This window comes from Lutra lutra, chromosome 11, assembly GCF_902655055.1.
Source record: "Lutra lutra chromosome 11, mLutLut1.2, whole genome shotgun sequence".
Classification (NCBI taxonomy): Eukaryota; Metazoa; Chordata; class Mammalia; order Carnivora; family Mustelidae; genus Lutra; species Lutra lutra.
Genome location: NC_062288.1, coordinates 44,777,252 through 44,791,487, shown reverse-complemented (window position 1 = coordinate 44,791,487; position 14,236 = coordinate 44,777,252). Strand labels below are relative to the sequence as shown.

Below are 14,236 nucleotides of genomic sequence, written 5' to 3'. Positions count from 1 at the left end.
GCACTATAGTCTGGGATCTGCTTTAAAATAATTAGGCAAAAGAGGGGCGCCTGGGTGGCTCAGTGGGATAAAGCCTCTGCCTTCAGCTCAGGTCACGATTCCAGGGTCCTGGGATCAAGCCCCACATCGGGCTCTCTGCAGAGCAGGGAGCCTGCTTCCACCTCTCTCTCTCTCTGCCTGCCTCTCTGCCTACTTGCGATCTCTGCCTGTCAAATAAATAAATAAAATCTTTTAAAAAAATTAGGCAAAAGAGAAAGAGGAAAAAATTTATAAAGCGAGCATGGGAAAATCTCAAGAACTGTTGAATCTCAGTTATGAGTAGATGGAGATTCATTGTAATCCTCTCCCTACTTTTGCGTATGTTGGATATTGATGATGATAATAAATAATAGAGGGGTCGAAAACCTACAGATAAAACGCCTTCAAATATTTGCATAAATTTAAGGGCACAATTTACAGAATTAGGTTCCTTAATCAGAATTACATTGTGTTGTATCCAAAAATAATGATATTTTGCAAGCAATAGTTTTGATTATTTCTTCAGTCCTCTTTCACTATGTTGCTCACCGTGGAGTGTAGAATGACAGATTCCTGCAATGATTATTACCCCTTCCTGATGCTATGTAATAAGCTGCTTTTCTCACTGTCCTGAAATCTGAATATTCTGAAACTGTTCACCTGTCTTTAGAAGTAACAATGATTGGGGCGCCTGGGTGGCTCAGTGGGTTAAGCTTCTGCCTTCGGCTCAGGTCATGATCTCAGGGTCCTGGGATCGAGCCCCGCATCAGGCTCTCTGCTCAGCGGGGAGCCTGCTTCCTCCTCTCTCTGCCTGCCTCTCTGCCTGCTTGTGATCTCTCTCTCTGTCAAAAAAAAAAAAAAAAAAAAAAAGTAACAATGATCTTGTGTCACCTTTAGAATTAGACACAATGTTAAAAATGACAGTTGCAGCTGGCATGCATGAAGATCCACATTACCATCTTCAAACTTACACATACAACATCTGATTCAATTACTGTTTTGTAGAAACCCTATCTATTGTTTGTGGCTTGAATCATGGATTTGAAAATAGGGATTTTTATTTTACTCCCATGACAGTATCAATAAAGGTAGGGTAGATCTTTTGTCTAGAGAGATATTTAACATGCTGTAGGTATAAATGAAAGATAAACTAAGAGACAAAAGTGAACCTTTCAAACATTAACGTGATGTTGGCGGTGTTATTATGAGCCTAATGATATCAAGTGCACACAAGAACACATAGGTGTCCTGCTGGGAAACCAATGATCTAGCTTTCATCTTGACTGCAGGCAAAGAATATCTCATTAAAGCTATAAATTTCAGGAGTCTGTTCCCAAATTTAAAACCCTTAAGGAAAATGGTTTTTCATGGTTCAGCAGTTTTAAAGGGTTGTACTTACTTGGCTTTGTAACAAGGAAATTAATAGTTTTTCTTAAACAAATCAGAATTATGCCGTAGTTGCATGTGTTTTCACGCCGTTGCCATTAGCACTTAACTTGCTCTATAGATAACAAACCAGGGGCTCCACATTGAATTCACCATGGGGAAACATTTATTACCTGCTATGTTTGTTCAGGATAGTCTGGGATGGGGATGAAATTTGCTCAATCATGGCTAGGTAAAAATTGTTTTCTTAAGGTGATGTGAAATGGAGTAGGTTTCTAATCAACCTTCACTATTCAGAGTGAATCTTACTTAGCCTACTATGAGGAGGAGTAAGTTGCTCTAGCCCCACGCAGTGTCAGCAACCAACTGACTGAAATGCGGGCAGGCCTTGGGGACCCAAGGGATTAGGAAATAAATGTCAGTGCAATGAACTGAACTTACTTCTTTATCTCAGTGGACTTCGTAATAAATCTTCTATAGCCATGTGAGAGGTGCACTTGTAAGAAACATTCCCCTGTTTTTGTCTTATATGCATTTAACTTAAAGAGCAACAATTTGTTGTATCTGGGGAAAACAAGACAAATAACAGAGCTAAGAGAGTACAAAAATGTCAAATGCCTCTAATGGTTTAAGCTCAAAGGAAAGTCATTAGTGATTTACAGAAAGAGTATACAAAACAAGAGGAGCAATCAGAATGTAGTTATAATTTTCTTAAAAAAAAAAAAAAGTTAGAGAAGCAAAACTACCTAGACTCACCTCATTTCATCAGGATGATCAGAAAGTTACAAATAAAAAACTCTTACACCCTGGAAAGAGCCTGTCCTGCGAGGCATGTGTCGAAGTGAAATTTGGAGATGTTCGTGGACACTTGAAACTCAAAACATATACACTTAAAGTTGGAGCGACTGGGTGCACATCTTGCTTTCCCCCTCAGTCAAGCTTTCTAATCAGGGAAAAGGATAGAGTTTAACCAGAAGATACAATTGTGGTTTAAAAATTTTAGGTTGTGTATACATGTACTTTCAACTGCAAAGGTTATTCAAAACAAATCATTAAACCAGAACATGAGTCATTAAAAAGTTTTAACTACATTAAATGTTTTCAAATAAGGCATTATACTGTTTATTGAATGCTGAATTTCTTGAATTTTTTGGTATGTTTAATTTCTTTTTAAATTTTCATCAGCATCTTTGGTACGTAGTGATTATTCCCACCCCTTACACTGTTACAAATATATTGCACAAATTATCCAGTTTCCCTGAAAGAAAATCAAGGGGGTTTGTGAACCATATACCCTACAGCTTAGTGTGACAAATGGTTTCTGAAAAGAATAACCATCATGAAATACAACTTTTACTTAAAAAGAAAAAAAAAATACCTCCAGTTTTTGGCTAATTATGAATAAAGTTTAAAATATTCATGTAACAAATGTGAACCATGTATGTAACTATATGCAATTCATGTAATTTACATGTAATTCATGAAAACAAATATTTGTGTGGGCGTATATTTTCATTTCTCTTCTGTGCAAATCTATAGTGGAGGTACGGGGTTACATGTTAAAGGTATGTTTAACCTCATACAAAACTCCCAAACTCCTTTTCAAGGTGTACTGTTTTACACTCACCCTGATAATCAGGTGGACTTTAGCTGTCAGTCAACCTCTTTCCATGGCTACATCATTACTTTCTCAATCGGCTCATCCTGAAGGGATGGAGCTATGTATGTACTCTGTGACATTACCGTTTACTCCTGAAGGGAGATTTGGTTACCACTGCTGAATGCCGGACTTGCCAACAGTAGCAGCCTAACCCCAACTTCTCATGCAGTATCTCATTAGTTTTCTACTGCTGCATAACAATGACTACAAAATCAGCAGCTTATGACAACACATGTTTATTATTTCACCATTTCTACCGCGCATGAGCATGAACATGGGTTAGTTGAGTCCTCTGTGTAAGTTCCAGTTGCTTCATGACCTCACCAGCATTTCATCATCAGACTTGAAAATAGCCCAGGATTATCCAGTAGAAATACAAAGGAAACCACATAGACAACTACATTAAAACAGTGGAAATAGTTGAACTTTATTTAAAAAAAAATTTTTTTTTAAAGATTTCGTTTATTTGTCAAGGAAAGAGAGAGCAAATGCTCAAACAGGGGGAGTGGCAGGCAGAGGGAAAAAGAGGCATCCGGCTGAGCAAGGAGCTGGATGTAGGATTCCATCCCAGAACCTGTAAGCAGGTGACTGAGTCACCCAGGCATCCCTGAAGTTTATTTTAATAGTATACTTTAGTTAGCCAAATCTATTTAAACTTATTGTCATTTCAGCATTTAGTCAGAATAAAATTAATGAGATACTTTATCCTTCTTTCATACTAAGTTATCAAAATCTCGCTTGTATTCTTACAGCACAGCTTCATTCAGACTAGTCATATTTCAAGTGCTTAATAGCCACATGTGGCTAGTAGTTGCTGTATTGAGTAACATTAATCATACATATTTTAGTGGGCATACCGTGGTAATTGTGGTTTTAATTTACATTTTCCTGGCAACTAAATGATGTTGAGTATGTTTTCATGTGCTTCTTGGTCATTTGTATATCTTCTTTTGTACAATATCTGTTCCAATGTCCAGCAGTACATGGGATATGCAAACTGTGGCATACTCACACAATGAAAAAGTGCTCAGCAATAACAACGGAAAAAAATAACTACTGATTCATGCAATAACCTGGATGATCTCAAATATTATGCTGAGTGAACACATCTAGACGCGGAAGAATACGCGGAAGAATACACCTGCAGTGATACTGCTTTCACGGAACTTTAGAACAGGCCGACGAATATAGCAAGCAAGCAGATTGGTGGTTATGATAGGGTGCATGAGTGATTGCAGAACTGCGTGAGAAAACTTTGTAGAGTGAGGGGAATGCTTTGTTTCTTGGAGTGGTGATTACATAGATATGTATATTTGCCAAAATTTATTGAACTGTACGTCTAAAATGGGTACTGGATACTGTAGGTAAACTATACTCCAATAGGGTTTTTGTTTTTTGTTTTTAAGGAGTAAAAGCAATACGTGTTAGTCATGCCTGCTATGTACTTTGCAGGTGCAGTGCAAAGTAAAACTGTGGGGTCCCTTATTTTAAAAGTATTAAGAATTTCAAGACAGGGACAGCAGAGGGAGTTTGTCTGTTAATTGAATTCCTGGTACTAGATGGTGCACGGCAAATAGAAGCTTCCAGTAAAGTTCTGTTGAATGAATTTAAGATCTCATGCTCAGCAATTTCTATTTGAGAATAGCCTAACACCTTTTCCTACTTATGCTGTTTATTTCATATTCTGAATACAATTTTGTAAAAAAATGCTGGTCATAAGTATGCTAGAGAAGAATACTGAGCAAAGTGGGTTTATTTTTAAATTTTCTAAAGATGTGAAGAAATATAGCGCAATCACTAACTTGAAGAGAGAATAATTTGGCTGAGTGGGTGAGACCATACAGGGTCATAAAGGAATCTTGTCCTTTCTGTATTCTGTATTGTTAGTCCCAGGCTGACTTATAGTGGCCTTGTTACACCTAATCTGGGTCAAGAAACAAGTAATGGGTGGGTATATATAGAGATAAAACGGGCACATATAATTGTGCAATGGTTTGTCTTCTTTAGAAATCAGTCTTAGATCATGTTTCAATTATTACCATTTCTAGTATTTTGTTCCATCATAACTCAGTGTACAAAAGATAAAGCAGAAATTTCATGCTTCGGAGCAGGTAGAATAGTGGTTATAAGTACATATAATCTATACTCTCATAGGCATTTCATTGGGAGTTTGCTCTAGTATTTTTTAACTGCTAGAATAGTTAACAGAGGCACATGGACTTAAATCACGTGTTATGGATTGAATGTGTCCCCTCCAACCCCCATGTTCATATGCTGGAGCTCTAGCCCCTCAGTATGGCTGGACTGGAGTACGGAAGTAATTAAATGAGGTTAAATGAGATCATAAATTGGAATCCTGATGATTAGGATTAGTGTCTTTATAAGAGACCAGAGAGCCTGCCTGTTCTCTTGCCTCATGCATGTACCAAGAAAAGCCCCTGTGAGGACACAGTGAGGCCACCATCTGCAAGCCAGGAAGAGTCCTCATCAGAAACTAAAACCTGGGACTTGCAGACTCCAGAACTATGAAAAGAGAGATTTCTCTTAAGCCACCCAGCTTGGGGTATTTTGTTATGGCAGCCTGAGCTAATACAATATGTAATATTCTATAAAATAATAAAAAATATAAAATACGCACAATCTGATTCAAATAAAGTGACCAATTTAATCAGTTACATGTGGGAAGCCCTGTAGGGTGATAAAAGGATTTATATGTATGCATGGGTGGCATGAATTTATGGACCCTAAAAATTGGAGAAATTCATATGGCAAATTATCCCTAAAGGGAATTTATAGTGATTCTACTTCATCACTTACTGTCCTAAACCAAGGGGTATTTTAAAAAAATTTTTAAAAAGGAAAACTGGGGTTTTACATGATTAAAGGTATCCCTTAAATATTAATATCTAAAATGCCTGTCCGGTGGCTGTCACTGTGCCTCTCGTACTATTCAACAACTTATTTTAGGAATGGAAGTATTAAGAGATGAGATGGTAGTGCACTAACAACTGAATAAACAGTTCACTGAAAAAAATGGCCCCCCAAAGTGATTTTGTTATACTTACTTCATTGTAACTCCGTGTAAAAATGATAAAGCAGGATTCTCCAGTTTTGGAGCAGGTGGAATGGTAGTTAAACCTGTTTTACTTAATCCACTTAAGCCGAAGTCTTCAAAATAAATTAAGCATGGCTGAGTAGTTGGAGAAGAGAAGTAACTAAAGGAGAAGGACCAAGTGATGATGAGGGGCTAACAAGCAAGACAGTACATTTTGGGGGAAGACGGTGGATTGAAAGAAGTATGGTGGTAATAGGTATTTCCATAGTAATTAAATGCGATATTGTGAGGTGAGACCACTTGGGTTTGAAGTCTTTATGCCAGTTACAAGCTACATAACCTTAATTAGCTTACTTCCCATCTAAACCTCCCATCAAAGAATGATTGTTGGAAAATGGGAAAAGTAATATTCACCATCTTCTATGCCAACAGGGATGATTAGTGGCATAATGTAGAGTAAGCATTTAGCACAGTACCTGCAACATAATAAACATAATAAATGCTACCTGTGGTATGAATCATATATTCTTCTTTTCAAAAGTGACACTACTAAGGTAATTCTAATTTGTGTGAATTTGGGTACTCTAACTCAAAAATAGGAAAAAATGGGGAAAATGTCATTTTCATATTGGCTTATTGCCAACACCCTCTTTAGACTCTAACCTGCCTTTCTCAGGCATTTGCCTTGAACTCTTTGTTCCAAAATTTATCCAAGGAGTCCAATATGGACGATATAGCTATTTTCCTGATATCCACAGTTAAGCCTTATTTGAGGCTATGCATCAATGAATTTTCTATCTTGCCTACTTGTAGTTTTTTCCATTTTGGTTTACTGTATCATAACTGTCAGCGTGTCCCACTGTCACACCTTTGTTGAGCTTGTCAGATCCATGTGATAAAACTATGGCTTCAGGGCAAGTACAGATTTCATTCTCACAGGGAAGAAGTTGTATGCTGACATTCTCTTATAAGCCCTCAAAGTTCTGCTTCTCATTTTAAGAAACTCTGCCTTAAACAATCCAACAAAGACATGTGCCAAAAACATTTGGCTCTGAAAAGAGCAAGTTGTTTCGTTGCTCTTGCTGTAGGTGGCAAATAATAGCTGAAGAATCAGAATGAGCAAAAGTAAAATGTCTTGTTGTGAGAACTCTCTCGGATAGAGATAGGTATCAGAGGTATTTTAGAAAATTCCTAAGCCAAAGAAATATAGCTGGGAACAGCTCTTAAAATGTCCAGGAAAGGTGTGTAGGGCACAGTAAATAGCAGGCCCTTAGTTGGTATTTTATGAATTAAAAATCATGGTACTACTATGCTGCAGAGAATGTTAAATTATTTCTTTTTAGCACTTTCCTGCAACCCTAGGGTAGTATGTCATACACATGTTGATGAGATCACAAAATGGTATTTCATCTTGTGGCACCATCTGATTTTAAGTGTTTTCGCATGCAAGTGTTCCCTGTTCATTTTTGAACAATGTTGGTTTTTCTTGCTATTAATAGTTGGAATTCTATTTAAGGCCCCTGAAGAAGACAAGACTATTAAGGGGAAAATGATTGTCAGAGACTTGTTGCTTAGGTCATCCAGATGTCTACTTACATATTACATGTTACAGATAAGAGAAAATTCTGTTTCTTCTCAGATTTTAGTTCAGAATTAAAATATATATATATATTTTAAAGGTCTTTTATGTAAAAGTTTACATTGCTTTAGAAAACATACAAATTCCAAATGCAAGGTCCTATTTCATTTTCAACGACTTTATTGAGAACATTTTGCAAATTAGATTTTACAATTAGCATTTTACAATTAGAAATTTTATCTGCTACTACATAAGTTGCAAACTTTTCAAAACAATACAGAAAATCCTTTATTTCTTTGGATTTTTCTGTTCCATGCTGAGCTCCTGAGATATATTTTTTCTTTCAGCTTCATTTTCATCTTCCTGTGAAATAAATTTTAAAAAACATTAAAACATAAACTTTCGGGCATTTTATCAGCTATACTTAATACATTTTAATTCTGTTCCCTGAAGAATTAACTATTGTGATTCTGGTAATCCGGAAAAAAGGCTAGAAACAAAATGATAAAATTATGTAACATTTAAATATTTACAGTGGGTGTTCTTTTACACTACACATTGACTAAAATTTTCTGTATGTTTTTAAAAGCAACTTATTAATGACCTAAAAATTACTTTTGAAAACACCTGCTCATAAAAAGTGTCCCTTTTAGGAGGTGAATCAGGTATTTTTACTTCACGGCTTGATAAAAATAAATTTAACTTCTGAGACACTTTATGTCCTCCAGCATGGCATTTCTGTCTCATCTAGCATACTTTCTTGACAGGTCTGCCAATTTTCCAATTACTTGTGCCACCATATGTTATCTGAAGATCAGTCAGCTCTAAAATAGGAAACATGGTCATGTCAGGCTATCGAATGCTTACAATCTTCTACAGTTTCAATTCTAAGTGGTGGCTTCATAATTCACAGGAGGTTTCTGTGGAACATGGTGAATAAATGAAGTGACTTCATAATGTCGGTCTCCACAGGAATGAAGTACATCTTGTGTTCAATATTAAATGGTGACCTCCAAAGTATAAATAATGAAGAGTCTGGAAAAATATTTCATCTTACACTTTGTAACCCATTTCATCATCTATGTTCCTTCAACAATACCAAGTCTAAAGCAGTCTTGCGTTCCTAATATTTCTAGTATTTGTTAATTAAGATCTTTTGTTTTTATTAATTGAAGTTAAGAAGCATTGTCTCTTCTATTGAATTAAAGCATGAGTAGCAATTTTTTAAATTTATTTTTTAAGATTTTATTTATTTATTTGACAGAGAGAGATCACAAGTAGGCAGAGAGGCAGGCAGAGAGATAGAGAGGGAAGCAGGCTCCCTGCTGAGCAGAGAGCTCGGCGCGGGACTTGATCCCAGGACCCTGAGATCATGACCTGAACTGAAGGCAGCAGCTTAACCCACTGAGCCACCCAGGGCCCCTGAGTAGCAATTTCTTAAGTATCTCCAGACAACATAATATCAGTATCATCAAATACATCACCTTCTATTTCTGAATCATATAAAACCCAATTCAACTCAATTAAACAGTTGTTGAGCTCTATTTAGTAAATTAACATTATTAAGTAAATGCAAATTGAGACATAAATGTTTGTTTCCCTGAAAAACCACATCCTTGCCTCTGAACGTTAGGGTGGAGAAAGCTTCCTTTATATACTTTGTTTCTCTCAAAACTCATCAGCATCTGTGATTTAGAGTCTGTCAACACCAGAAAAGTGGAGAAGTCACCAATATTACCATCCAACTTGGACCATTTATAGATATATGGCATAGAAGAGATGGGGTTTTGAATATTATTTTGGCAATGTGATTTTAATATATTTTTTTAACTAGAATAGCCACTGTATGTTGTTTAACTTTTTTTCCAATTTATCTCTATTGAACAGAGATACTATGTTTGATTGACTCTTGAGCAAGTAGTTTTCACTTTTGACAAGTTTCCAGAGATTATATTTTTATTAGATCCTAATAAAAACCAAATCTTGCTCTATACTTTCCACTGTCTTCTTCGGATGAGACAGTGACAGGAAGTGTTAAATCAGCAGGTAAGGGTGGCAAGAAAGTTTTTGATAGGTAGCACTGAATTTAGCTCTATGTTCCTCAAGGCAGGGCTTTCTTTTTTTTAGATTATACTCTTGTTGTCAACAATGCACATTTAGTATATAGTTGGAGTACAATAAATGTTTTCTGAATTATGTGAAACAGTGGAATAAAAAATAAGAGAAGTCTTGGGACGCCTGGGTGGCTCAGTTGGTTAAGCAACTGCCTTCGGCTCAGGTCATGATCCCAGCGTCCTGGGATTGAGTCCCACATCGGGCTCCTTGCTCAGTGGGGAGCCTGCTTCTCCCTCTGCCTCTGCCTACCACTCTGTCTGCCTGTGCTCATGCTCTCTCTCTCTCTCTAACAAATAAATAAATAAAATCTTTAAATTTAAAAAAATTAAATAAATAAAATTAAAAAAAAATAAGAGAAGTCTGCCTAAACTAATGTAACTTCGAAAAGTGTAATATTCTTCCTTATCCAACAGTCACACTTCTAAAAATCTTAAACTTACCAGGGCAATACCAAAAACAAAAATAAGCAAAAATGTTTGAAGCAACATTAGCCAAAACAGCCATTATCAAGCTCATATCCTCTTTTTTTTTAAGCTCATATCCTTTAATTTGAAGGACAGGATTGGAACCTTTATTTTGTGGACAGTCTTAAGTTCCCACACTGATATGACATACTGGTTTAATGAGCTCGGTTATCTCAACTTCCCTAGTAGCCTTCAGTAGTGCTCTAAGTCAAAATGGAAATGTAAAGGCTTAATAATAACCCTGAGGACTAGGAATTATCTATAAACTTTCTTTCATATTTGACTAAAATTCTTGTAATGCTAGTCTTCTTGCTGAATTTTTCTTAGTAATAAAGTATATACAGTTGACTCTTGAAAAACACAGGTTTGAACTATGCAGGTCCACTTATACACAGATTTTTTTCAATAAATACAGTATAGTACTATAAATGTATTTTCTCAACATCTCTTCTCTAGCTTATTTTATTGTAAGAATATAGTATATTATACATGTAACAAAATAGATATTAATCAACTCTTTATGTTATCACTAAGGGTTCTGGTCAATGGTAGGTCATGTTAGTTAAATTTTCGGTGAGTCAGAAGTCACATGCAGGTAGGTTGTTACCAGCCTGAACTCCACTGCATTATTCAAGGGTCAACTGCAGTTTATAAATGTGTGTCTCTTCTAACATTGCCTCCTGTTCAGGACAGGTGAAGAACTGTTCCACATTTTTCTTTATGCTGAGGATGTCTTACAATATCTTGCCTTTCTATGCTTTTAAACCATTTCCATAGGTAACAAGATCCAATCTCTTTTTTCCATTGTACAAGGGTAACTGTGATTTAGATGAAGAAAAGGATTATGAAGGGGAAGAAAAGGCATTTAACCCTAGCTGTTAGAGTATAACACACTGTAATTGCCATAGTAGAATATCATCAGAATAATGAAAATAACAGTAACAGATTTTATCATTATAAATAAAAACATTAGAATTAGCCACAGTAAAGGTCCAGAAAGGATTTTAGAGGTTGCTTTGCTGTTTTTGGGGTTTTGTTGTTATTTTTTGGAAGTGCTCATTTGTGTTTCTAACATTACAGGTCAATTTGTGTAAGAACTTTATAAGCAATTAAGATTAATAAAATCATTAAAATAGCTCAGGCAGCAAATGAAATATCATTGACAAATGATTGCATAATGAATGAAACTGCAAAGAAAGGAAGATTTTGTCCAAGTATTTCTTCACTACTAGATATTAATGGCAGGCAAAATTTTCTTCTAAGTGGAAAGTTTTTGTTACTCTTTGCTGAGATAAGACATCTGTTTGTTTCCCAGTGAAAGAAACCCTTGCTACACGGATCATTTTCTTAGTGACAGTCCTGACAATTTTGACATTTGTTTCATGAAGTGTTCTGAAGCAGCCAGCAAGAAAATATACCCTTTGGGGCCACTGGAAAGTGTAGTCAGGTTTACCTCTTAACTTTGAAGCTTGTTAATTCATACTCCAGAAAACATGTTTCTAACAATCTTGCAGACCTGCTAGTTACATGTGGAATTTCAAGAATACCCATTCACATAACAACAACTACTCATAATGCCAAATAATTAAGGTGGTTCTTTAGCCTTCAGGCTCTTTTGGCACTGACTACATTGTGGTAGTAAGGAGAATGATCATTTCTAGGGATATATAGACTCTATTTATATATAGACATATATTATTTATATAGAGACATATTATGGTCTAACGCTCTAGGTGGCAACGTAAGACTGAAAAAGTTATTCCTACAGAGAAATCAGTAAAATCACTGCCATTCTTATTTGAACTAAATCCCTCTTATCACTGAATAAAACTTGCAAGATTTTGTTTAAATGCTATTCAAGCTTCCAACTTCAATTGAAACAGAGGTGCCCTTGACTTTCCTTATTTACAAAATTTCCTTGGTTTTCATAATAGTTCAAAGAATTGATGCCAGTTAATCAAACCTACCCATCCTGCTTTCCCTTTCTCTTAGGAGATAACTAACTCCAAATAAATGGCAATTATTTTAGCAGCTGGAATTTCTACTGCTTAGGTGATATTTGGACTCAAATTAGTCAGAGTACAGATGACTCTGTCTTCACCCTAGAGACAGCCAAACTGTAAATTCTCTTAAAGTAGTGTTATACAAGAGGACAACTTTCCCCATTGATTCTTTATCTTTAGAGATGACTGTATGAGTACCTTTATAGTGCAGAGACCTGTCAGCACCACACCCCCAAGTGATCAAGGTTAACATCACCAGTGAAACAAACATATTAACACTAAACTTTTGCTATGATATACTAAAAAGGACACAACTCTGGACTATGGTCTTTCCTAAAAATGCATAACTTCAATCTAATCATGAAAAAATATCAGATAAACACTATAAAATAATCAAACAGTAGTTTTCAAAACTGGCAATTTCATGAAAGAAAATACAAAGATTTTATAATCGCAGATGGGAGAAGACTAAGGGAACATGATGACTAAAGACAGTGCTGGGATTCTGCACCATAAAAAGGATATTAGTGGGAAAACTGGCAAAATTAAATACGGTCTATGCAGTAGTAAAGAGTACTGTCTTGATGTTAATTTCCTGGTTATAACAGTTGGTAACACTACAGCAAGCTGGATGCAAGGCAAATGGCAATTATCTGTGTGATTTCTGCAACTTTTCGCTGTCTAAAGTTATTTCAAAATAAGATTTAAAAACTGCAACTTAATGAAGGTTTTCTAAATCAAAAACAAGTATCATGTTTGTGCAAAGGTTTTATGTGGAAAAAAAATTCAAGGCACTTACAGCTGCCTACACTGAAAATACACAGCTCAAGTTTGCTTTTCATTATTCTACTTAAGATTCCTTTTGTAAGTATCTCTAATGTTCAAAATGGTGATGTTCTTAATTTTTATTCCCTTGTTTGTGTTTTCCTGTGTTTTCCTTTTCCACTCTGAGCATGGATTACTTTTATAAACAGAGAACATAAGCTTTCTTTTAATAAATCCCTTTATAACCTGGCCATTTGAACTATTTCCAGAAGTAAGTAAGCATAATGGAGGTCAATGTTTACAAAGAGAATGGTTTCAGTTGTTTTTACTTAACTGAATTTTTACTGAGTTTTTACTTAACTGAATTTCATAGCAGACAGATATGCGGTAGCACAACAGTAAAATGAAGCAAGAAGGGGCAGCTAAGCACCAACTTAACGTATTTCTATTTTCATATGTAATCTTTAGATTTTAAATATTCCTTTGGCCAACCAAAGAATTATTGTAATTAGATTCAAATTAATAACCAAAATTAACTGTATGCTTGAACAATGGTCCTTTTAAAATGTTAGTGTGTGTGTGTGTGTGTGTGTGTGTGCGCGCGCGCGTACGTGTGTGTAGATAGATACATGTACCTCTGGCAAAAAAATATGTACACCTAACCTGTTGTTAGTTATAGAGTAAGTGTCAAAAGCAATAAACACTATTCCAATCGGTGGTCAAAACTGCTTTCTTTTATTCACTTAAAGCGTATTCCAGATAGAATACTCAACAGCACTTACGATTGTGCTTTTAATACAGAAAATATGCCAGTGCTGCACAACGAGGAAAAAATTCATCTTAATAACTGGAAAATACTGATGCTAATGAAAATGTTTTAGGCAAAATGGGCACGCTGCATGCTTCAGACTAAAATTAATTAGAGTTTTTAATGTTTTACAATTCTACCATAATTCTTTAAATGGTGCATTTACTTCATAGCAATAAACACTTGGATCATTAAGTAAAGTGCAAGATGTGTGTGATGTGCTACATTTAACCACGTTTGGCTTTTTTTTCTGTACTTCAGCATTCAGTTTTCCAATGCATTGAATAAGCAACTGAAGGCCACAATTAAATTTCCTGACTTTGCATATTTGAGATTCTTATTTCATTTAATACAAAAGCAATTAATCTACCATTTTACAACTG

General features: G+C 35.6%; 1 protein-coding gene across 3 annotated transcripts in view; it reads right to left on the bottom strand.

The window, feature by feature from the left end:
• PHF14 (PHD finger protein 14) overlaps positions 1-14,236 on the bottom strand; it is a 236,083-nt gene that overhangs the window by 18,612 nt on the left and 203,235 nt on the right. For 2 of the 3 annotated variants that reach the window (XM_047694283.1, XM_047694285.1), the window contains one exon: positions 7,865-8,061. The exons of the other annotated variant lie outside the window; for it this stretch is intronic. In XM_047694283.1, the coding sequence (XP_047550239.1) occupies positions 7,987-8,061 (75 nt within the window). In that variant the 3' untranslated portion in view covers positions 7,865-7,986. Of the gene's footprint in view, positions 1-7,864; positions 8,062-14,236 lie in introns of those variants that run through there. 3 annotated transcript variants of the gene reach the window in all.